Raw genomic sequence first — 25,680 nt, 5'->3', positions numbered from 1 at the left:
TAAAACCATCTAAAAACGAATCGGATTCTAGGTGGAGGTTCATGTTGAGCGAAGAGTAGCCAATGACAATGTGAGAACGCCGTCTTTGTCCTCGACTGAACTGGAGTTCGAACCAATCAGAGATCAAGCAAGTACTGAAGCTGGTTCAGAATGAAATCTCCTTATGTACATGTCGAGGGGAAAATACTTTTATGATAAAATGTTCAAAATGAGCAAACTTGGCTGGTCCTAAAAAAACTAAACAAACAGTGCACTCCTGCATATTACACAGACAATTACCATTATACATACTGAGCTAAAATGAGTTGTTTCAAAAGCTCATTGCTTGATCTAGACTTATTAGTGCACTCAAGAAATAGTCATTATAGAGACGTATTTGTTTATTTAAAAACACAACAGGAAGGTTTCGTACAAACAAGGATCAGTTAACAGAGCAATTGACATTTATTTAGTGAAAGAATGAGAAGACAAAGGAAGAGAGAGACAGACAGAGAGAAATGTGATTCAGTGATCATGCAAGTTGATCTATCATGTATAAATCTCAAAGTCTAGTCTCCTGGAATTGTAGAACTGAGCTCCAGGTTGGTCAACCCTCCTGCAGTACACGCCATCTTTGAAGTAGCCCTCATCCACCCAGCCCTGAAAGAAACAGAAAATAAGAAGATTAACACTAACCAGACCTGGCTACATACAGCTCAACACAAAACACAGCTAGTCAGTGGAGAGGAAATACATGGGTGACACACACCTGGTAAGTTTGTGTTTGGCCCATGTCTCTCCACTCATGTGGTTTGTGCCTACTTAAAGGGACACTTCACTGATTTTAACAAAAAATCGTTGTCCAGATCACCTTCCAAACCTGTTCGGCAACATGTGGGGGACCTTAAGGGCCTCTAGTTATTGAACTGTGCATGTGTTACTGTCCTTATAAAATGGTTGCTCAAAAACACCTTATTAGATTAGATTAAACTTTATTGTCATTGTGCAGAGTACAAGTACAGAGACAACGAAATGCAGTTAGCGTCTAACCAGAAGTGCAAAAAAGCAGAAAAGTGCAGAGTGAACAGTATATACAGGTAGTGCAGTATATGAGCAGTATAGTAGTGCAGTATAGTATAAGTAGTGCAGTGTAAGCAGTATATGAATTAGCAGTAGCATTATAAGCAGAATAAATAGGATGCAGTATGAACAGTGTAAGCAGCATATGAGCTGTATAGGCAATGCAGTCTAACAGTATATATGTATTAACAGTAACAGAGTAAATAGCAGAATAAATATGGAATGCCGTATGAGCCGTATGAACAGTATAAACAGGTATGTACAGTATGTACACTCTATCTGAGAGAGTTTGAGACAGAGAGAGATTGTGCACTCTGCCAGAGAGTTTGGCCTCCTCACAGAGAGCGATTTTTGACTCTCTCCTGCAGATCTGTAATAAATGGCAAACCTTGGTTGGACTCGGAATCAAACGTGTCTTCTTTTATTTAAAGTATTCAAGTTGGGCTCAAGGGATTTCCTTGCACCCTAACAGCAGAAGTGAGCTTACCATGCCGGAATTAGCTACTGCCTGGTTTGTTTACATCCATTACATACATCTATCACTAGTGTTTACTAAAGTGAATCTTAGTTGACACGTCTCTGTGGCAAAGCACCACAGGCATTGTGGGATTTCATCATTCTGACATATTACTTCCTGGTCCGAAAAGGCTTGTTTCTCGCTAATTTGTGCAATTTTTTTCCGTGGCTATTTAGACAACAAAGACCACTTATAACTTGCTGTTGAGTCGTGTTGACCATCAGTGAAATGTTCCTTTAAACTGGTTGTGGTCATGCTAGCCTATGACTGTTAGCTCGTAACAATTCAAACAACTGCATTTAACTTTTGGATTCAATAGGCTGTTCCTCCGCATTGCTGTTAGAGAAAGCAGAGAGATTAAAGTCAAACCTGCATCTGCTGGCTGCTGAAGGGGCCATAGAGTTCAGAATTCTGCTCATTGTCCCACTTATATTCCCACTTCACCTCATCAGTCCCTGTTAAGTGAAACAGAATGTCTTAGAGTACACATCACATTTCTCATAGAAAAAACGATTACTGTAATACACTTTGTCCATATTGATTTATGATGATTAACATTAAATATTATGCACAATTAATTTAGTAATACCATCCCGATAATAAATTGACATCCATTTGAAAACAAAGACCGCAAACACACTGAGTAGTATGACTAACCTTCTCCATCATCCTCATCGTCCTGTGATTTGGCACCTTGCTTCTCATCAATTTTGTCTGCAAACATGTCGAGTTCATCATCTTCTTCCTCTTCATCCTCGCCAGGTTTACTCTTCTTAACTGATTGCCGCTGGCTCATCCCCTTCAGTGTGTAGGCCAGTTTTTCATAGGTCTGTTGGTATATCTCAAACACCCCGCTCCCAACCAGTCTGTCTGCCAGTGCTGTAAGTCTGTCAAGCTTTTCTGCATCCCTATTTGTCGCTTCCTCTTTCCCAACCTCTTCCCTGAGCTTTCCTTTTTTCCGGCCCCCTAGACCTCCAAGCCGGCGGAGGCCCTTGGCAACTGTCTCCCCAGGTAACAGCAGCTCCACCACACCTTCTGTGAGCTGATGTTTGCTGTAGGATGCCAGGGGGTCCTCTGCAGGCTCCTTGTCTTCCTCCATTTCTTCTTCATCGCTGTTTGCCTGCTGCTCCTCTCTCTTTTTCTCTTCCTCCGCCTCATCCTCATCCCCCATTCTCCGCCTCCTCTTGGCTGCCAGGCCTTTCTTCTTTCGTTTGACAGGCTGTTCTTTTATTTTCACCTTTAATGAAGAGACAATCCATTACATAACTGTATGTGACATTTCTTCCAATATCAAGAATCTGAAAACAACGTTAAACACATTTGTTAAACACATTAAGGGCGCTCTGATTTTCTGGGACATAGTTGGACAAACATTTTTAACATACTGCACCGTTCATACTATGCTGGAATGAAAATTGAGAAACAGAGAGCAACTAATGCTGCACATAGCTACTGCTCAAATTAGCATGCACTGTTGGAAATGTGTGGCAGAATGATGGCTGTGGATGTAGCGTTAGAAGTTCAAAATTGTAGTGACAACATCTTAATGCAGGTCCACTATTACAGCCAATCAACTCTTGCAACCATGCAGTTCTCAATGGCTAGCCCTGAACGAAAGATGCAGTTACCCAGTCAATGTTGTCTAGCCAGTTATCCCTGATCTCTTCCTTTTTGACAAAGTAGTTTCCTTCAGAGTCAAAGTACCCCTCCTCCATCTCATCGTCCAGGTTAAAGGGTGTGATTGGAACCCCCTCATCACAGTCGATGGTTGCCCCCTCCTGACCTACAACCAAAGTTACATGACTCAAAAAAAAGGCTGATCTGACTGGCAGGAAACAGTCAAGAAAAGGACATGTCTTCTGGAAGATTATTTGGAAGTAGCATTTATGTAAATAACAAAAAGTGAAAGTTTAACCTGATTTATCCATTCTTAATTAGGCAGCCTACACCTTCATTTAAGTAAACTATAAAATTGGGAAATATACCTTCCACATCGTCACTGGCTAATATGTTATATTTGCTGCCCTCGTCTCCACCCTCTTCCTCATCCTCCTCGTCACTGTCCAGGGAATGTTTGCCTTTGAACCTGGAGCCAGGCCCAGTCACATCCTCACAAATCTAGGAAGAAGGCAAACTGGGGTTAGACTCAGTCTTTGAATACCATGCACTCTATAATGAAACCAGTGAAATCAGATGGACTTTCTTCCCAATTTAGAAACAACATATCTAAGTGAAAGAACAGAAATCTTAGCCTGTATGAAATGATATGACATTGTCATTTAGCAGACGCTCTTATCCGCTCTTATACAACGCACCACGTCACATCATTTGATGGACGTGTCTGTGGTAATGATGTATATGGTCTATGGGAATACCTTTTTCTTTGGAACCTGCTCATCCAACTCAAGCTCCCCGCCATCAGCATCCTGGAACGTTACCTTCCTTTTCGACATAGCTACTGTTGAGCAAAGACATGATGAGCTACTCCACATTATTAAACAATGAATTCATTTCACCCAGTTAAGTAAGTTTAGCAAGCCCAAACATCGCTGCGCCTATGACTGTCGGTTACCAAAAGTAACGCTACGTAAGATTTAGTTTTTGTTTAGTTAACCTTTTTTGAGCTAACCTGGCGCTAGCAGGGAGCAAGCGAAAACAACGTGCAAGGCTAGCGAGGTGAGCTAGCATAACAACTCATGCATGCCATGAACCTCCACCGAGTTATTGAGAAGCCTAATTCCAAGTATACAGCAACATGCATCTAAATGCAAGCAGCTAGTTTCCTGACAGAGAAAAGCGCAAACTTAGCATTTTCATAAATGAGTGACTGGTAAGTGAGTTGCTACCTGAACAGAAAAGTATTCAAGCGCCATTCAACTGAACATCATGTCCAGGAAGTGATGTCACAAATGTGATAGGGGTGTATTCAGAGTGCGTTTGTTCAAAACATTTAGCAACATAAAGGTGTATTCAGGATACATACCATTTAAAAACGTTTTACAATCTTGTAACCTCAAGGGCCTCTTAAACATAAAAGGCCTTTTTTACTCTAATGACAAGCCTCTCTATGGCTGGCTAAGTTGAAGTTCAGAGCACAATGACATTGTAGCTCAGAACATTGTCCACAAAGGCATTGTCCTCTAAGCCAAATTAATGTATACAGTTAAACTGACTTTAATTGTTGGGGGCTATGAAATGAACCATTTGACAAGATGAAAATTATTTAATAAGCTATAAGAAGGTATCATGCATTGTATGCCGACTGAGGAAATGGGGCTTTTACACAGAATAGGGAAGTGAGAGAAAGTCAGCTTAAAAATGCAACACCTCAACTAGCATCTGGGCTACTGTTGTAGAGTAGTAGACTAGACTACTGTGAGGATGTGAGTAGCTTTTGGTCTGTGAGTCTGACCCATCAGCACAGTGTGGACTCATGCATAGACGAAAGAGAATATAGTATGTCGGGGTTTTGTTACCAGGAAGTGGGTCGAGTTATTTATATTTCAACACTCGTCCTCTGGATCCCAAGGGAGGACTAGTGTTCGTAACCTGAAACTTTATATTTAAACATTGTCTTATTCTAGATGTGTTCCACAGTGCATCTAAAAGAACCCGGACTACAGAACCTAAATGAATATCTGCAAGGAATTGTAAAAACCGTCTTTGGATGGAAATAGAGTGACCCTGCAAGTTGTGCAATATTTCACACAGGTAAGCTTGGATAACAGTAACACACAACTTCTCAATAGAGTTTTAGATCCTCTCTTTGCCTATACTGTATTGAGCACTAATACTATAGTGGCTTGAAACAGAGACTAACAAAAAAAGAGATGGGTGAGATGTATAGGTTTTAGATTATTATCATGAAGAATTAAATAAATGTTGGTGGATACTTATAAATGGTTGTTTTGGTTAAAAACAGGCTTGGGGAGGGAATTGTGAAATACAGACTAAATGCTACAGTATGTATCTGTAATACATACTCTGTATTGGTATTGTATTGTATATTGTATTGTATTATATTGTATATTGTATGAGAACTACATATTGTCATTAATTGCCTTCCCATCCTCTTAATACAGTCTCTTATTTGGGAAGCATTGTGATGAAGATCCATGAGAAGATTTTAACCCATTACTTATCCTGTACCTCACCAGTGGATAAAGAAGGATATCTCTACAAAAAGGTACTGTCAAACATTGGGTTACAAGGGGTTACAAGCATAAAATTTACAAGATGCTGTGATGTTGATTTCTTGGCCAAACCAATCAATCTTGGGGCATCACAAGCCCCCCTCTTCTTACCATTGACCCTATTCCCTACACAAGGATTAACAATAAAGCTGACATTTGAAGCTACTTCTATTATTATCACCCTCCATTGTGCTATATTTACAGTATGTATCAGTAACATCAATTCAACATCATAATGGGGGAATTAGATTATGGCACTTAAGATATTGGTAGTTTATACAAACTTGTTTTATACCACCTATGTGTTCTCACTTTTTGCACTTTCAATTTCTCCCCCATTCTTTTTCACTTCATCTTCACATCCTCCTTTTACACATTCCACCACAGAAAGAGAGGAACGCCTCCTACCAAAGACGCTGGTTTGTCCTGAAGGCCAATCTGCTTTTCTATCAGGAGCGTCCAGCTGATCGCCACCTGTTGGGTGTCATTGTCCTGGAAGGCTGTGCAGTCCGGCACTGTGAGTCTGACGGACAGTTTGCCTTCTCTCTGGTGTTCAGAGGGCCAGGGCTCAAAACATACAGGCTTGCAGCAGAGGATCAGTTGAGCCAGGAGAGCTGGGTCCAAGTCCTGCTCTCAGCCAGCCACTGCTACCTCTCGCTGCTAGTGAGAGACTTGGGGAAGCAGTACGAAGGTGAGTATGGTTCTGTGTGTGGCAGCATGCATAGGTGTGAGTACTGAGTAGTGTGTTTGTTCATGCTTTAATATGATGTATTCATTTACTCCCTTGCCCCATGTATTCTGTTGTCCCTAAGCAGAAGCTAAACGTGAGGTGCATCCTGGCGAATCCCAAAACTCCACTGTGACTGGCCCAGATGCAAAAGGTCGCAACCTATCCGTGACATCACTAAACTTAGGCTCCTCTTTCCTCTTGCACGGCACAGGGACAGTAGTAAGAGAGGGGAGAAGCTACAGTGCCAGTCGGGCATTGCAAGCCCCTCCGATGCCCACTAAAGTGGCCAACAAGAGGTCTCCTAAGCTTTGGCCCAAGAGAAATGCGCATGTCACACCATTAAATGGGCCAGCACCACTGTATGGGGAATGGCCCCTGGTGGGCTTGGATCCTATGGAAGATTTCAGCAAACTCCACGAGTATTACGGCCAAGAGGTGATGCAGCTGAGGGCTGACTGGCTGAGGAGCAGGCAGGAGGAGGAGGGCCACATTGAAGGAGACCTCATCGATTTAGGGTGAAAAGTACCCAACAACGGAAGGTTATAAAATATATATATATATATATTTGTTTATGTGTTTATATATATATATACAGTACCAGTCAAAGGTTTTGACACACCTTCTCATTCAATGGTTTTTCTTTATTTTTATTATTTTCTACATTGTAGATTAATATTGAAGACATCAAAATTATGAAGGAACACATATGGAATTATGTAGTAAACAAAAAAGTGTTAAACAAACCAGAATATGTTTTATATTTTAGATTCTTCAAAGTAGCCACCTTTTGCTTTGATGACAGCTTTGCACAGTCTTGGCAGGGTGTGTCCAAACTTTTGATTGGTACTGTATATATATATACAGTATATATATATATATATATATATTTTAAACAAACAGGGGAACTAGAATGTTAAAGGGGAACCATTGTGGTCCTTGGGATCATGTGTGTCAAAGTGAAATGTATGTCCTTTAAACATCCAATACAGTTTGACAGTGTTTGACAATCTATGTAGCACATTATATGACATTTGATAAGAAATTGTAAATATGTAAAATGTGTATTAATTTTGTAGAAGATGTGGTATAATTAATGTATATGTTAATTTGATCGTCCTATGTGGTTGTACAGTCCAGGGCAGACTCTAATACAGAATGTCTCTTGTAGAGCCTGCCCATGGGGTCGTCCTATATGTTAGGGAGGATGTCTGTGCTGTATACTGTATATAGCTGGTCTGTTACTGTTTTTATAGCACAATATCATTAAAATCCTTACGTAGCATATTTTCTGTAAAGCAGCTCTCTCTGTGTCATTTATGTGTGATATGAAACAATCAAAGTGAAAAAATTAAAACAGCCCTTAATCTTATTAGTGTTTAAAAGTCTAGATTTGATGTTTGAATTAGACTAATGAGTCTCTATCAATCTACACAACAGATATCTGAATCCTAAACAGGTCTCCACAAACACAATATACAGTCATATATATAGTCATATATACAGTCATATATATAGTCATATATATTGAGATACAAAAGGTTTAGCAGGCTGTCATTTCTTATACCTTGCCGCCATAGCAAATCGATATCACACAATTTACACAAAAAGGCTTTCACATGGTTACAGAAAATGTACACATTTCCAGCCTGCAACTGTATCAACTTAAATCAGGGCAATAAAAACAAATGATATTCTTCACTCTAATGTTTAGGACTTTAAATCCACCAGAGGCAATTGTTTTTACATAAATTGTGTGGCAACAGTGTCAGTGATTAGAAGGGATTATGTAGTTCCAGGTCATTCACTAATTCAAACTACCTGTACCCACAATCAAGCAAACAGCAAAGCATAACCAACATAAACACCAGAGGGCGCTATATAAAGTCTGTTGAAACCTGATTGTCCATTTAAGGACAAGTCTGCTGAGCCATGATATACCCAGAGAGGAAAATATTGATATAAAATACCTATATATACATTATATTATATATAAATATCATACCTTTTATATTGCTCTGATGAGACCCACCAGCCAAAATTAATCACATTAAATTGAGAAAGCAAGAGAAAGGTCCCTAATTGATATGTATTACAATCATTGTAATATACACCAGTGAGGTGCAAGTGGTAAAATAAACAACTTAAAATATCCAGAATATTATATGCACTCTGAAGCATTGTATTTCAACCTTAACCTTTCTCACGACGGATCTTAGGTGTCTTATTAGGCATCCTCACACTATAGCTCAAGCTGGGGCCTTCTATGCATACTAACCCCACAGGCTGGCATACCAATCATGTGAAAAGTGATAGATGGTTTCAGTGAAGTGTGCCGTGGAGTGTCTTGTTGCTTGGTAGACACACAGTAATGTACACATATCTGTAAATTAACACCCACCTCCTCACAGTAGCAGGACGTAAACCAACACACCTTTTTATGACATCAGTTGAAACAACACAAGTAGGGGTGATGTGTTCAGTTGATCAATTAGTACATAATCAAAACCAAACCAGACCAAACTATAATAACAATTACTAACTACTTGTATTTATGCATTTATTTGTACTTTTAATGACCGGATTGTCTAATTTCTGATACAGCCAGTTTGTCTACCAGACAGAAAGTGAAAAAAGAACAACACAATGACTGACATATTCTTTATAAGCATAGGTAAGCAGCATAAAAACAGCATAAGACATGCCACATTCCTGCATCACCGTGGCAATAATAAGTAAAACCAGAGGTCATAGATCAGGAGGGAACTACACAGGAGACCGACAGCAGATGAAAGTCCTTGGAGAGGAACAACAAAGCCCCTCTAATCCAAATTACTGCCGCCACGGAAACAAGTAAAGACCAATAGCATGACAAGCTGACTTTGGGGAAGCTTCTCACCTGTCTGCTCTAAGTTTGTACAGATCTTACATACTCTATTCTCACTTTGGGCTGTGCACTGCACGAGAGAAGGAAGCTATGTGGAAAAACTAACAATGAGATAGAGACAGGAAGAAAAGCATAATTAACAAGAGAAGAAAGATAATTGAAGTCATGAGTAGTTGAGCTGATGAATTGGTGTTTTTTGAGGGATAAATCAGTTTGTGGAGGGCGTGAGGTGACAAGGGGGGAGCTGAGAGACAGACAAGTTTATTTTGCTATTTTGGTTGCTCTCAGCTGTCCCTCATATATAGTCTCCTCAGAGTCTCCTGCCACCACCCTGGTGCCCCCCCCCCTTCTGGTAATCCCCTTGAACTTGGGGTTGGAAGTAAAGGGAGGGGGGGGGGTGCAGAGATTGTATATGAAGGAGAGTTCAGCTCTATATAGGAACAAGTGGAAGTGTGTGCAGGTTGGAGGGCATCACTAAAGTGGGACCTCTCGTAAAGTATATTGATGAGAAATAAGGATTGAGGTCAGAGGTTAAGAAGCTTTAAGTTGTCTTGGGGGGGTTGTTGTTAGTTTAGCACGGGTGCCACAGATCATAAATGTCTTAACTGGAGGATGTGAAAAACTGATAATTGTACATTTTCCCGACCATAAAGTACTGTCTGATATAGTTACACAAACTCTGCATCATAGAGCTATTTATGTTTATTAAGTTCATAATCAATGAAGTTTGGTAACATTTATTTGGATAGTCCCAAATAGATGGTTTGTAGATGTTCAGTAGATGTTCAACTAACTGTCAACACCATTTCAACTAACTGTCCACTAACCCTAACCCTAGCCCTAACCTTAACCCTTATCCTAACCCTAAACTTAACCTGAAACCTAACCCTTACCCTTACATATCATAAAGCTAAGCATAACCATATCGAGCTGTTGCATATCAACAGAGTTGCAGTTGATAGTTTGGCAATAGTTTGAGCAACTATAGATCATGGATAGTGGACTATCCAAATACAGTTTGACATTTATTTTACATATACCACTCACGATATAAATATTAATTTGATTGTAAATGATATATTATTACAAATAATGTAATAAATAATAAAGTATGTTTCAAATATTTCATTTCAAAATCACATGCTGTTACATATGGGTTATAGGGATACAGTCTCATAGTCCACTCGCAGTACAAAGTATGTTTTGTCTGCCATCATTCACTTGCATTTTGTTTCATATCAAAAATACATTTCCCAGAATGCATTAAATCAAGCTCTAGAGATGCAACAGTTTTATTCAGACATTATATATACAGTGTAGTAAAATGCTGCGGCATGAAAGATGCAATGATGCACTTTGGACTCCATGTGGAAAGAGCTGAATAAGAACTTAGAAAGTGAATATCTAAAGCGTGGACAGATATTAAATTCAACCCATGCATGAACATGCAGGGTAATGAATAAAAAAAAACTCTTGCTGAGTACAGAATGAATTTATTTAAGGCTGTAATATTGCAATGGGCATCACATGCCAAAAATAAAGCCAATGACTGGTTGATACGCCACTCTGCAGGGTGATGGAAATGCAGAATATGGAGGGAGGGAGGGTGGTCAGACTGTGTCCAGCAGTCCAACAAACCTCTATGTCCTGAATGTCCATATTAGTCCACGTGGGAAATCAAACCTATGGCCTGGCCTCTGAGGTATCAGGTTCACCTCATTCCAAGACTCCTGTCTATTTCTGATCTCCTGTAAGGTGATAGCTTGTCCCTCATTCTGCCTGTCCCTTCACTTTTGGCATAAACTCATACTTCAGACTCTCTCTCTCTCTCTCTCTCTCTCTCTCTCTCTCTATTTCCTTCTCATCCCAATCCAAACTTGAGGCTGTGGCTAAAGTTAGACCGGCCTACAGTAGTATATAAGCCCCCAGAGATTGGGGTTTAATGCGGCTTCCACATAGTCTTCTCTTCTAGACCATCCAAACCTCCACACATACCGTCTCGCAATGGTGAGTAACACCAGCCCTGGCTTTCTTCCTGTGTACCTGCCTGCTTCCCTGTATACTCCTGATGCAGACTCCACAAGGGAAATAGCACTCCTTAAGGAGTAACACACAGACTAAAGACCTGCAACTTTTCTTTTTTTGATACTTCTTACTTTGAAAAAAGAAAAACAAATGATGGGACTACTTGCTTTCCCTTTCCAAAGCTGAACCATGTTTTGGATGTTCATTTCTTTCATGGAAATAACTTGGATTTTAGTGATATGCTGTTCCTGGACATAGGATACAATTGAATTGAATGTTACATTTATCAAACAGATAATTTGCTTGAAATTTAACAACAAATAGATTGTCTAATTGGTTCACTACCAGAGGAGAACACGGTTTTAAAGTGCTTTCACATTTTTGTATTTTGGCTTTTAACTACCTCAGATAAGATTGCAATCTTCATGTGTCCAATGTGTAGACCTGCAGCAAACAACACTGAAGGATGGAATAGAAAATTAAGCAAGCTCCACATACTCAGAAACATAACAACTGTTTCAGATTCTCCCATCACTGTACAGTTCTTAAACTGTTCTGACTCCACCTTAGTTTCAAGAGCCAGTTTGTTAGGGACTGTCATGCCAGCCAGTAAAGTAGCACGTCTTGACATCGTTATTCAGGTCTCAATCTACAGACATGATGGTTCAAACATATATTTTCGCTCTACATCACACTGGTGGTCAGATCATAGACTGTAAGACTAGACTGAGGCCTGAACAGAGGGACCTACACAAACAGTATAGTGGCAGGACATCCACCCACCTGGAGCAGTTTTACACTGGGGTCGGGTCAATCCATGGCCTTCTGAAGGTGAACTTGACATGGGGTGCATGCAGTTGATGGTCCTGTTGTTAACCTATAAATGTGTTTTTCTTTCAGGCACCAAAGAAGGCAAAGAGGAGGCAGGGAGGAGGAGAGGGTGGTTCCTCCAACGTGTTCTCTATGTTTGAGCAGAGCCAGATTCAGGAGTACAAGGAGGTGAGGATTTTTTTTAACTCTTCAACACTTTCTTTCTCACTTTTGCAGCCTTTTGCCACATTTCTTGAGATGCCTTTTCAGCCTGCTAAGTGGTCTTAGATTGACTGATTCTAACCTGGACGCCAGACTGTTTCTTATTGGTCTGTCTCATAGCGTGGAAACAGTCTGGCACCAGGGCTAAATTGATACTGTTGATCATGATTTGTCCCTCTTTTTCTAAAGGACTGTAACCAAAATTAGATTAGATTAAGTGGGGGGCCCATTTTGGTGTATCCATTTTCAGGGCAGTTGCTGTTCTGCCTGTCCCCCCTCTCCCAATTTAATAAACATAAGAATGTCATTAGGAGAAGCTCTGAAATTTCTGTCACCCTCTGAAGCTCTCCAAGCCTCCCTCTCATCTGACCCTTCAGCTGTCACTCAGCCCTCTTCTTAAGTCCTTCTGCTGATGACTGCATGTTAAAGTAAAGCAGGGCAACTGGGCCATGCCTGGCACGCTGTAGAGTAGAGGAGCAGAGAGGAGAGGAGAGGGTCAGTAAGGGGGAGATGGGGAGGGAGGGGGGGGGGGGGGGGTGAGAGAGGTGAATACAATGTGTAAAAGAGGAGGGGAAATGTTTATAGTGTGGCAAAGTCAATTGACAATAAAACTACATTGTGTGTTCCCTATGAGAGCTAGAAAAGGAGGGTCCAATTGATGCAGGGACAGAAAAAGGAGAGGGACAAATAGGATTTGAATAAAATATGTATTATTAGTTAAGACAGAAAGTGAGGTAGGACTTTTCTTCTGTGTGCATGCCAGGATGGATAAGGTCAGGGAACAAGGATTTGGGAGGGGGGGACAGGCAGGGGATTGGATTCTGATGGTGTGCATGTGTTTTATACGTGCTGCCAAGGGATATGGGCACAGAGTAGAGGGGGGAATTCTTGGTGCTGTAAGTGATCCAGACTTCTTGAGTAGCACTAAGGGAATGTCTGACATTATCATTGGGACAGTCTTAACACTTGCACAGATGGAAAAATGAGAGAGGGGGGAGTGTGTGCCTGTGTATGGGGGCTGAGGGAGTGTTTGAGTGTGTATGACGAGCATGGGTGATGATTAGCAGATTCCTTTTCAAGTTCAGGGCCAATAGGCCATCTTAGGTTTTATGGACGCCAGCGATGAGGTTCAGAGCCAGACTGGGACAGGCTGACAGTAGTGGAGGGATTTAACAGGTGCAGCATAATGAGTGCTTCCCAAAAAAACATATAAGAAAATTGAAAGGCTTCCCCAAGTTCCCTCAAGGGCCACCCAAGCAAGGGTGACATAGAATTGTGTCATAAATACTCACCCCCTGACAGATTAATGGTCGTACTGCTGACAGAGGTGTGTCTAAATTGTAAAGAGTGCACATGTTATCCATGCACTGAGTGATCTGGGGCTGAACTCCCCCTTGGCTCCATTTGTCTCTCTGGAGATGACAACTCTGCAGACTCCGGTGCAGATTCATGTAGTAAACAAGGACATTATCTGTTCCCCTCCCAGGCTTTCACAATCATTGACCAGAACAGAGACGGTATCATCAGCAAGGATGACCTGAGGGACGTGCTGGCCTCAATGGGTGAGCAAAAACTCTTTCAGACCCTCTTCGAGAAGATGAAATGCTGAGTGTTTGTGTGTTTATGTGTGTATGAGAGAGAGCGTGTGTATATGTGTGCATGTGTATGCCAGGAGAGGCTGGCAGAGGCAGATATCAGAGGACAGGCTCATTGAAAGCATGGAATAGAATGAGGAAAGGTTACTGTACATGTGTATCCACAAATTATATATAATAATAATAATAATAATAATAATAATAATAATAACAATAACAATAATAATAATAATAATAATAATAATAATAATAATAAGGTATTACATTTATAAAGCGGTTTTCATTATACAAGAATAATCTCAAAGTGCATAAAATAAAAGATAAAACAGAAATTGTTTTAATATTTAACAATTATAATGTTATATATGTGTAAGGTGCTAATACATCCATAACAACCCCTCCTTGTTCTGCAGGTCAGTTGAACACCAGCAATGATGAGCTGGAGGCCATGATTAAGGAGGCCAGCGGCCCCATCAACTTCACCGTCTTCCTCACCATGTTCGGCGAGAAGCTGAAGGGTGGGGCTCTCACTCACTTTGTTTACCTTGGAGCTTTCCTGTTGCTCGCTCTCACTGAGTTTGAAGCATTTGGCCTACATTCCTATAACCGAGGACAGTACATGTGTCTCTTAGCATCTGTGTTATATAACTGTCTTTCCCTGTCTTTCTCAGGTGCTGACCCAGAGGACGTCATCGTTTCCGCCTTCAAGGTTCTGGACCCCGAGGGTACCGGATTCATCAAGAAGGAATTGTAAGTATCTTCTCCTTCCTTTCTTCCTATGATGCTTGTAGTATTGCATGATGTGCATATACGGTCCAATTCAATGGGTATACAGTAATTTAACTTAACTTGATTAATGACTATGTCCTTCTTCTCTCTAGCCTTCAGGAGCTCCTGACCACTCAGTGTGACAGGTTCACCCCAGAGGAGGTACAGTAACGTTACAAAGATAGATCATGAATATGATCATGATTTCTCAGGGTCCCTTTGATAAGGTGAGTTGCTGACCCGTCTCCTCTCCTGTGTCTCCACCTTAGATCAAGAACCTGTGGGTCGCCTTCCCCCCAGATGTGGCCGGCAACGTAGACTACAAGAACATCTGCTACGTCATCACACACGGAGAGGAGAAGGAGTAAAGAAACAACTAGAAGAAAAGAAAAAACAGCATCCCTAGCCCTCTGCCTTCCTGCGCCTTTCTTCTTCCTCATTCTTTCCTGCTTCCTTCCCTTCCTTTTCTCTCTTTCGTGTACTCATGTGCTCTGTCATGCTCACACATTCTCTTGTCTCTTTTATCGAGACACTTACTGTACGTGAGAAGGCAGATGCGCATGGGATGTCTATGTTTGTTAATGCGGAAATGTGATTATTTTCAATAAAAATGATCTTATAACATAATCTCCACATCTCTTTCACACCTGCTCTCCCCTTTCCTTGAACCCTCTTCCTCCTTTCCTCTTTTCATCTCTTCCCCCTGTACTTGGTTAGTTCATGAGCTCCAGTGTTGGTGTAAAGTGAGTAAATGTGCCACTGCTCCATTGGTCTCCATGTAAGGAGAGATACACACAGCACGTTTTATTCCACTGCTGTTGTATGGGTGTACAAACCCCAAGGTGGAATGGTACAGTGGTCAGTGCCTCTGCTGTAACAGCTCAGAGGCCAGATCTGTTCTTCCATTACCCGTTCACCCTCAGAAACCAAATAGAGGATCTCATTCTAAGAATCTGTAGATTCGACTTGTAGAAAAGGTGGGCAGAGAGGACAATTCTCAGGAGGAATGAGGGTAGAGAAAAACGTGGTCTCCTCAAAGTGACGGCTACCTTTTTCTCAAGAAGTGAAAAAGGCTGTTAAAGACAGGAGAGAAAGGACCGAAAGAAAACATAATCGTCTTCGCATCCTTGCCCTCCTCTCTTTCCTCACTCACTTCTATCTCCGTCTTGACCAGCTTTCCTAACCGATTGTCAAACTGTCTTCTGTAACAAATAAAAGGGACAAACTGTGAATAAAACCTCATCTTTTGTACACTAGTGTCTGTTTATATGAATGGTTCTGGACTAGAAAACATCAGGGCTAGTTGGGGTGTTTTGGATAGAGGGTAAGGTCTCCAAACCTCTGAGACACATTTGTTAAATGTAATCCACATGAACTAATTTTAAAGTACTGTACTATTATCGCCTTTCATCATAGTCCTTTAGTGCCCCCTAGTGGACCATTAACATTTCAGTATCAAAGGAAGACACTGAGCAGTTGTACCAGTGAGCAGTGAGCCTTTACATCACTGTTCTCAGAAAAGGTTGAAATACTCACACAGGTTTCATATGAAACAATCTTCACTCTTGCTACCTTAAAATCGTATTACCTTTCAGGTGAAATACCTATTGGAGAAAAAAACGGTGCACAGCAAACTACAGGGCAAGCTATCATATGTGGTTTTCCTCAGTTTATAAGGAGAGAACAAAGACAGTCTCTATCAGGAGGCATGTTGAACACGTTAAATGAATATCCAACACGAATGCAGAGAGGACCAGTTGTATTTAATATATTATGGTTTATTATTCATCATCACAGCTGTCATTATCATTATTAATTAAATACATCATGTGTAGATTTTCTTCTGCAGTTAAGGAATGAATTTCATTATCTATGATTTTATTTCATTTTTCACCAATAACAGTTTCATGTAAACTTAAAAACATAGAAGACAAACATACAGTAGGGGAGAAAACATGACAAAATAGAAAAACATAAAATTAACAACCATTTAAAAAAAAAAAAGAAAAAAAAAAGTGGGACGTTCCCAATTAAAAGCAATCAAGCACAGCGATTCCAAGACCAATGCAGAAATGCACTCAGGACCTAAGTGTCTTTGTCCATTCAACCTCACTATTGCAGGAGTGAGGCCTCTTGATTCCATACGAGGAGCAATGACAGATCGATCTGATCATGACATCTTGAGACTCCTCATTATAAAGAAAGGACCTTGAGGAGTCAACCCGAATGGTTGAAGCCAGGAGCTGCATAAAGAAATATTGCTTTATCCTGATTGGTCCTCTAGCATTCTCAGGGTATTCCCGACCTCCACGGCTGGCATGGTCACCACAGATGGCAGCAGTGACAGAGGTCTGCTGTTTGACAACTCTCTGCCAACAGCCATGTGTTTGAGCTAAGGTTTGCATAGACATGTTAAGGTCATCTTCACGGACTCTACACTGAACCAATGGTGATTCTGGAAGGACTTAAATAAAAATAAAAAAAGGGGAGGATGGGGGAAGGAGAGGCGGGAATGAAAAATAAAAATAAATAAATAAACAACTTCATGAGCTCAAAGAAAGTATGATAAATCATGAACATGGAGGACATTTTGGCTATGGTTACACAAAACTCCCTCTTCCCCTGAACTACAAAAACAGTACAGAGAACCAGTGTTAAGAATATGAATTATTTCCACCATCAACTGGCATAACAGTAACTAACCAGCACTATCCATCAAACACAGACATCTAATGTATGCATAAATACGTTATATAACACTGAGTGTGAATGAGTTAGGGAGTTAGTGAAAAAAAAAAAAATCAATTATGGTGGTTACAACATACTGGATTGAGAGAGACAGAAAGATCTGACAACTTCAGATCTCTTATTACAACCCCTTTCAGAGCTGACAAAATGCCTCTATTTGTTACAGTACGTTTTCGACCTTCGGCTACACTCGCATTATATAAAATCTGAAATACTCAACTGAAACGTAATTGTTCTATTGGCGGCCAATCCCCCCGTTCTTCACTCTTCACAGGTGTAACACTGTATTACGGTAAATGGAGACTCGCGGACCTAACATTAGTCTACTCATCGCTATAACAGTAAACTTGAAATGTGAAAATGATACACAATGGATTTGTTGTCTAAAAGTGGAGGACAATTGTGCATTAATGAAACTAAAATAACCACATCTAAAAAAACAACAACAATATTTTATGTGCTCCTCCTTACACCACATATAGCCAAGCAATCATTCCAGTCAACCAGGTGTCCTTTACTCGCATAGAAAAATAGCAATCAGATCCAAAATAAGAATAATACATAATATATAATATCTGATTAAATTAACCAACTTTATACATAAATACATCAGAACCCAAAGGTCAGAGTTGAATGCTACATTGGCACGCCTGACCTACTCAGAGTCGAGTGGTTTCTCAAAGGTCCGAAAGGCGCAGGTTTACGTGGCGAAACCAACCAGATGAGAGTCATGAAAGAGATGTTAGCTACTGTACCAAAGAGGAGTGCTCAATTTACGTGGCGTTTTGTGACGGGGCAGTGCAAACTTAATCCTTCATTCACAATTCTAAGAACACTCAAAATATATATCAAAATCACATTCTAATGGGTTAATTAACTAAAATGATCACCCATATGAATATTTGGCTAAATAAAATATATATTATTTAATTTATCAAAAAGCAAAACAAAAAACATTTGCCAGTTGGACATTTGGTCTAAGGGATAGATTCAGGGTTGTCATTAAAGTATGCCATGTTTGGTAAGGGCCCTTGTGAAACTACAAGTATCAATTGCTATCTCCCACTGTAAACTTACTCAAGAGAGAGATAAGATAATCAGACACTTCAGAAGGCTAAAACTATTGAAAATCTTAAAAAATAAATAATAATAATAATAAAAAGCTCCCTATTTGTTGTTTAGACTGTGACAGTCCTAAGTACATAGTCAGGAACCATCCATGCAAGGTTCGAGGTTCCTGTTGTAATTTCTATTCTCCTCTCTCTACTTATACCAGTGTGCATCTCTTCATTTACCTGATGGATTTGTATTCCACCATCAATGGAAAGAGCCAAATACCAAGAAGAAAGGGTGGAGAAAAACCCCCGCTATCAATTCTAAAAGGAGGATGAGAAGACAGGAGAAGAGGGGGGAGTGGAGGGAGGGCGGGGTGACGGAAACTGGGTGGGAACACAGAACGGTAACACATTTCACTACACTACTTAAGGCACGCACTCACACACAAACACTTAACACTACAATAAATATATCCTCCCGAATACCCAATAACAATATTACTACCATCACGGTCTTCAGTGCCTGTAATTGAGACATTTTTTAAACTGTTTTCACATTTATTATTATTTTTTTTTAATTTTATTTTTTTCCTCAGGCATTGTCGTTCTGACCTGTACATCTGACCTACAAACAGGAGATGAAAATGTATGTAGGGCGCCCAGGGGTCCCTACATGTATGTTGTATTTATTTACACAATCTATGGCACCCAATCTATTACCACCACCTCTCTGTCCAGGGTTTCTTGTTTCACTGTCATCTGTCTACCAGCATTAGTCTGATAAAAAAAAGAAAAGAAAGAAAACTAAATGAAAAAAAAACAACTCAATGAGATCACGACGGTGTGGTCGTGTGTGGTCTGTTGAGATCCGTTCAGAGCCACACAGTCCATGCTCCAGTTGCAAAAGGAAACTTGTCCCATCTTACTTATTCAAACTCATTGATGAAGAAAGCAGCGGGCGAGTGTGTGTATGGGGGGGGGGGGGGGGGGGCAACAGCCCCAGGATGCTAATAAAACCGTGATCCAGTTGTTTCCATAATAATCCTTTGACTACATATAGTCCTCAAGATGCACTATATAAGAGGCCACCCCCTCTTTTTCTTCATTCGCTTTCCGCTTCTAGAGGTCTTTTGTTCCCATGTCTTCTTTCTTTCTGTTGGAATGGCAGGGGAGAAACTAGGCCGAATCTCTTGGTGCTGCGGCTCCATTCTTCCCCTCCGCCTCACCTCCCCCCTTGTCCTTTTTCTTCCCCCCTTTCTCCTTTTTCTTCTCTTTCTCAGCCCTCTCCTTCTTCTGTCTCTCCTTCTCCGCTTTTTCCATCTCCTTCTTTTCCTTCAATTTCTGCTTTTCTCCCTCCTTCTCTTTCTTCTTGTCCTCCTTGCTCCTTTTCTTCTTCTTCCCATCTTCTTCTCCTCCCGTTGCACCTTTCCCTCCATCTGGGCAGGGGGTCAGAGGGGAGTTATTGGCCGTGGGCGAGGGGATGGAGGGTGTGATTTGCTCAGAAACTATTTTGGGGGGTGAGAGGGTGCTGGGAGGTGCGTGGTGGGTTGGGGTCGGGGTCGAAGCACCAGGTTGACCCTGTGCGGGGCTCGCTGGCGGGGTCTGAGCTGGTCCAGACGAGGGGCCTGGCTGAGGCAAAACAAGAGGGCTTTGAGTGTGCGGAGCCTGCACCCTGGGTGCAGAGCCAGACAGGGGAGGTGTGTGGATGGGACCTCGGCCTGGGTTGGAGGCTGATACAGAAGGGTGTTGTGGTGGTAGAGCATCCATCCCAGAGCTCCCAGAGAAGGAGCCCTTCTTGGGCTGGGAGCGGAAGGGCATTTTGGACCTGCGGAAGCCAGGGAGAGAGAGCAGGCTGGAGGAAGCTCGGAGGGGGCCTGGAGGGGGGATAGACCCCCCCAGGAAGGAGAAGCTGCCCCCTGAGCTGATGGAGGCGGCCCGGCACTTGTGCTCGTGGATAGCCCGCGTCCCGTGGAGTCGACGGCCAGGCTGGTGGGTCAATTCTCCCCTGGACTCCCTCCACTTCTTCACTTGAATGCTACACTCCCGCTCTATCAGAGACTCGGTCACTGCCAGGGAGACAACCTACACACACACACACACACACACACACACACACACACACAGACACAGACACAGACACAGACACAGACACAGACACAGACAGACACACACACACACAAACACAGACACACACACAAACACAAACACACACACACAGACAGATGGAGGAAGTTATCATAACAGACCTAGACACTAAAAAGCCAGTTGACTCATTTATCTATGCAAACTCCAGAGACAGTGAGTCAGGGTAGAAGTATGTTTAGAGACTATGAGTGAGTATGTGTGTGGGTGGGTGTATGTATTGTACACTACACACTCTGTATAGACTCACCTCCTGCACCAGAACATCCTCTCTGACTGACTCTGGAGGGATGTTCCTCAGGCGCTCCATGGTCTCATACATGCCCTGGACCTCCCGGAGTTTCTCCACTGACCCAAGCATCTGCTTCAGCAACACCAGACCCACACGAAACACTATCTTCACCCCTAAAAACAGAGTGCGTTTTAGCATATGCCTGTGTGTGTGTGTGTATATGTATTAATACAATGTGGTGTGTGCGTGTGTATTAATAAAATGTGGTGTGTGTGTGTGTGTGTGTGAGAGAGAGAGACTTACCCTCACAGAAAAACATATCCCAAACGCGGAGCACACAGGACCATGGCAGGGTGCGTGAGAAGACACACATGAACCACTCGGTCATGTAAAGGATGGGGTCTATCTTAAACTTCTTTAAGTGACGGTAGGCCATGGGACAGACACGCCGCAACAGGGAGAAGAAGATCTCTCCATCCAACTGGATCGCTTCCTAAAAGAGGGAGGGAAAGAGGATAAGGATAAGTAAGCTTTGATGATGCACAGCCAAGCACAAATAACACAGCAAAATCTGTGCATGTTCATCAACCTACCAGACCAGCACTGTAATATCCAGGCAGGTACTTTTCGCATATCTGCACCAGGCACCAGAAAGCTTGCTGCAAGATACAATATGAATAAGCACACATTAGAAACCCACACACAAGCACCTGGACCCTCACCTCAGGTAGCCCCTCACCTCAGCAGGCATGTGCATGAGCAGGACAGCAGCCACTGGAGCCTGTGCCTGGCAGTAGCCCTCTTCAGGTCGGTAGATGGTGTAGGCCTTCAGTATACGGTACAGATCCTGCTGCCTTGAGGCCGGCCAGGAGGAGAGCCAGTTTAAAATTTGCATGGACTCATATAACTTCAAGTGAGTTACTGAATTGGGGGCAAAATAATTGAGTTGATAAAATGATATACTGAGAGTACACTACAGTAAGCACTACTCTGTATAAGCTAGTGTGCATAGCCTGAGTCAAGTCACTGTAGCCAAGAGGAAACATGTTGTGAACTGTACCCGTGTCCACCGCGAGCAGCAAACATCTCATGGAAAGGGAACTGTCTATGCAGGTCCTTCTCTATAATGTCCAACCATTTAGGGTCTCCCTGCTCCCTCTCCAACTCCTGAGGACAGAGCGAGTATGAGAAACAAACCATTTAAAACATTTCTGACTGAGCCATTAACTTTAAGCACATTAGTTAGAGCCAGACTAGTATTGAATAAGGTTGTTCTGCACAGTGACAAAGTTACCTGTGACAGAATGAAAGGAGGTACTCCACCCTCCAAGGTGGAGGGTGGAGTGTTTGTGTGTGTGTGTGAGACAGAAAAACGGTTGTAGATATGATCTGCCAAGACCCAGCTCAATCCAGACCACCAGAGTGTATGTAAAGGTAGGCCCAGACAGGCTGGATTACTGGCCAGAGATAAGAGGCTTAGAGCTGGGTAAGTTTGCGCCTGCGCCCCTTAAGCATCCCTAACCCCGGAGGTCTAATTGCCCTAATGAGTCAGAACTCCCCTATCGCAAGAACTTCAGACAATTACTTCACTGAGGAACCCCTGTCCTCAAAAAGTGGAATGATAAGAGTATGAAGGGAGAAGGTTTGTGAGTTAAGATCAATACCTCAAACTTGCCGGGGTTGGAGTCCAGGAGCTCCTTACTGTTGGAGAGCAGCTGCCAGGCTTTGGATCTGAGAGATGAGGGGATCCCCTTCCTACAGCGCAACTTCACCTGAAACCACAAGCACGTGGTACGTATAATATACACACACACTCATTGAGCATTCCCCACCATAAAACTGTGTGTGGAGGCAGACTGCTATGTAAAAAGATAAAATACAGATACCTCAAACAAAAACACAAACACCTTTTGGAGCACCCCCAGACAGACAGAGAGACAGGCAAGCAGGCAGGAGTAGATACCTTTGGGAAGCGTCGTGAGAGCCACTTATCCCAATTGTTGAACATTTCCAGCCATTTCATCTCTCTCTGCCTGGCAACGTCCACCCTGATATCCTTCTCACTGGAACACGTAGAGAAAGATGATTAGGTTAACGAATAATGAAACAAACACCCAGATAAGACCCACATACAGCAAAAATATATTGTATGCATTATCAAGTCGATGATAAGTAACCAATATGGATATCTTCCCTACTTCTCTATAGTCCCCACACATGTGAGTTGTACACTGTACTAACACCCTACCAGAGTCACACCCAAACTCCAACCAGGGTAAAGTGTTTCACAATGAAGCCTGCGCCACCTGAACTTGTTCAATAGGGATAATAATCTATGCATTACTTTCTCATTTCATAATCACATATGCTTTTTGTTTGTTCAGTGAGTGTATAACTCTAAATCATACTACAACAAAATGGAGCACTGATACAAACCCAATAACACTGACTGGTGCCAACAGGCTTAATCAATACAACATACAACAGTCAATACTATGTAAAATGTGAAAGCAGAGGACGTGCACTTAAGAGACTGATTTTAGAGAGAAGGAGCAAGTGGTCAAGTCGAGAGGGAGAGAGAGAGAGAGAGAGAGAGAGAGAGAGAGAGAGAGAGAGGGAGAGAGGGAGAGAGGGAGAGAGAAAGATGAGTGGATAGGCGGGATATGGGGGTGAAACCAGGAAGAGGCCGAGTCAGGACATATTGAGTCACAAAAGTGCTCTCAGCACCATCTGAGTCACACAAAGGAGAGATGAAGGGCAGGCCGATGTGACTAGAGCAGAGATAGCGAGGGCAGGAGAGAGAGGGCGGGGAGTGAGAGATTACTTACTTAAGGGCAGATGGGTGACTGGGAGAACATGATGACCGAGGTAGGAGGAGAAATGTTTGATGTTGATTAACAGATAGGCAGGGCAGGGTAAAATTGGTCAAATAGGCTGCATGTCATTCTGGCCAAGACTCCCTATTCTAATGTTGTCACGTTGCAAATGGAACCAAATGTGGTCAAGACTCCCTATTCTAATGTTTTCACGTTGCAAATGGAACCAAATGTGGTCAAGACTCCCAATTCTAATGTTGTCACGTTGCAAATGGAACCAAATGTAGTCAAGACTCCCTATTCTAATGTTTTCACGTTGCAAATGGAACCAAATGTGGTCAAGACACCCTATTCTAATGTTGTCACGTTGCAAATGGAACCAAATGGAGTCTAGTGGATCAGTCCATACTGATTGTGTTATACATGTTTTGTGGACCCTCATAGGTAAAACATTGTGTCTGTCCACTGTCTGTCCAATGTCCAAGCAATGATACCCTCTGCAGCCTATTGGTTTGACCCAAACATAATCATTGAACAAAACAAAAGTCAGTAGGTACAGATGACTGAAATGAGTGTGTGTGGGTGAGTGATTCTGCATTGAGTGGGTGGACGTGTCTTTGTTTTACGTCTTCTACCAACCTGCTCTCGCTGTACTGTGTTCCACCAAGGAAGCCGTACTTGTCAGTGCGTCTGACGGCCAGGCCATTGATCTCAGAATCTGATCCCACAGAGCTTCCATCCTCTCCCAACCCAGAGAGAGACTCCAGAGTCCCTGACATCATACTGGCAGACTCCAGGTAGCTGAGGGTGTCTGGGGCTGGCCGAGGGTGGGGGTTCGGCAGGGAGAGGCATGGAGGCTCTTGGATCACCAGGACTGGAGGACTGGGGAGCTCGGCTTTGGATGGGGCGCTGGGTAGCTCTGTGCTCCTGACAAGATTGGGGGACTGAATTGGGGACTGAATGGGGGTTTGAGGGTGAGGGTTTTGGCCTTCCTGTGGTGGCTGGGGATTGTGTTCTTCCGGGGCTGGGGCTGTGGCTATGATTGTTTGGGTGCAGTCTGGGGGAGGGGGAGGGGGAGGGGGAGTGGGGGCTGCAGGGGCTAGAGGTGGACCCACCACAGATTGAGCAGCATCAGTGGCAGGATTAGGGTTCTGGGTGACGTGAACACTGGGGTAGAGATTAGGACTAGGATTAAGATCAGAGGAGGGGGATGTCTGCTCTGCTACCCCCTGTGCCTCTGGGCCACTTGGGACCTGATCAGGGGCCTCAGCAGGGGCATTTAGCAGCTCCGTACCCCCTGGGTCATTGCTCCCCTGGTCAACAACCAAAACTGGGGTACCTCCTGCCTCCATGTCCGTCCCTACGACTCCCTCACTCTGTGGCACAGCTACATCTACTGGCGGGGGGGCAGGAATCTCTGAGGCTACCTCTGGTGGGACAGATTTTGGGGGACTAGGGGGTGGCCTTTGCCCCTGTAGCTGCAGAACTGGGAGTGCCTCTTCTGCAGTAGGTGATGATAGAGAAGCTACCATCAAAGCTTTGTCATTGTATAGAGAGGACTTGGGGAAGGGACTCTCCTTGGGGGTCTCTAGGGCGTGGCTGCTGGGATGAGGGTGGACAGTGGAGGGCGGGGCAATGGATGGGGAAACATGGGGATCACCTATAGCTGGAGGCGAGGGGCTTAGGGAGGAGATTTCGGCCATGGCTCCTCGTTGACTTCACCTAAATAGATAGAGGGAAGATGGATGAGTATTTTCTAATTTGTTTAACCATTACATCACCACATCTGAAACACATGAATTACGGTTTGATTTGTAAACCACCTCTCTGCAAATACCTAGTAGATTAGGGCAAATTCTGTTGAATCGTGAAGGCATCCGTATT

General features: G+C 42.6%; 4 protein-coding genes across 4 annotated transcripts; 2 read left to right on the top strand and 2 right to left on the bottom strand.

Moving 5' to 3' along the window:
• Window positions 1-371: 371 nt before the first annotated feature.
• cd2bp2 (CD2 (cytoplasmic tail) binding protein 2) lies at window positions 372-4,481 on the bottom strand. The gene is made up of 7 exons (XM_083677710.1): window positions 4,423-4,481; window positions 3,952-4,034; window positions 3,562-3,694; window positions 3,205-3,359; window positions 2,234-2,813; window positions 1,946-2,031; window positions 372-639 (listed from the first exon to the last, which is right to left on the bottom strand). The coding sequence occupies exons 2-7, from the start codon at window positions 4,027-4,029 to the stop codon at window positions 529-531; spliced, it is 1,143 nt and encodes a 380-aa protein (XP_083533836.1). The 5' UTR covers window positions 4,030-4,034; window positions 4,423-4,481; the 3' UTR covers window positions 372-528.
• Window positions 4,482-5,221: 740 nt separating this feature from the next.
• On the top strand, window positions 5,222-7,794 carry pheta2 (PH domain containing endocytic trafficking adaptor 2). Its single transcript, XM_083677723.1, has 4 exons — window positions 5,222-5,287; window positions 5,659-5,762; window positions 6,157-6,460; window positions 6,585-7,794. The coding sequence occupies exons 2-4, from the start codon at window positions 5,682-5,684 to the stop codon at window positions 7,016-7,018; spliced, it is 819 nt and encodes a 272-aa protein (XP_083533849.1). The 5' UTR covers window positions 5,222-5,287; window positions 5,659-5,681; the 3' UTR covers window positions 7,019-7,794.
• A 3,514-nt stretch (window positions 7,795-11,308) lies between these two features.
• Window positions 11,309-16,039, top strand: mylpfa (myosin light chain, phosphorylatable, fast skeletal muscle a). The gene is made up of 7 exons (XM_083677729.1): window positions 11,309-11,390; window positions 12,309-12,407; window positions 13,927-14,002; window positions 14,449-14,553; window positions 14,707-14,785; window positions 14,917-14,965; window positions 15,073-16,039. The coding sequence occupies exons 1-7, from the start codon at window positions 11,388-11,390 to the stop codon at window positions 15,169-15,171; spliced, it is 510 nt and encodes a 169-aa protein (XP_083533855.1). The 5' UTR covers window positions 11,309-11,387; the 3' UTR covers window positions 15,172-16,039.
• Window positions 16,040-16,574: 535 nt separating this feature from the next.
• Window positions 16,575-25,284, bottom strand: tbc1d10b (TBC1 domain family, member 10b). Its single transcript, XM_083677679.1, has 10 exons — window positions 24,436-25,284; window positions 23,809-23,826; window positions 22,944-23,043; window positions 22,645-22,752; window positions 22,041-22,147; window positions 21,720-21,834; window positions 21,574-21,639; window positions 21,284-21,473; window positions 20,999-21,153; window positions 16,575-20,688 (listed from the first exon to the last, which is right to left on the bottom strand). Exons 1-10 carry the CDS (start codon window positions 25,146-25,148, stop codon window positions 19,783-19,785), a joined length of 2,478 nt encoding a protein of 825 aa, XP_083533805.1. The 5' UTR covers window positions 25,149-25,284; the 3' UTR covers window positions 16,575-19,782.
• Between the last annotated feature and the right edge of the window lie 396 nt (window positions 25,285-25,680).

This window comes from Argentina silus (genome assembly GCF_951799395.1).
Source record: "Argentina silus genome assembly, chromosome: 9".
Taxonomy (NCBI): Eukaryota; Metazoa; Chordata; class Actinopteri; order Argentiniformes; family Argentinidae; genus Argentina; species Argentina silus.
The sequence above is the reverse complement of the archived record's forward strand: the minus strand, read 5'-3'. Positions and strand labels throughout refer to the sequence as shown.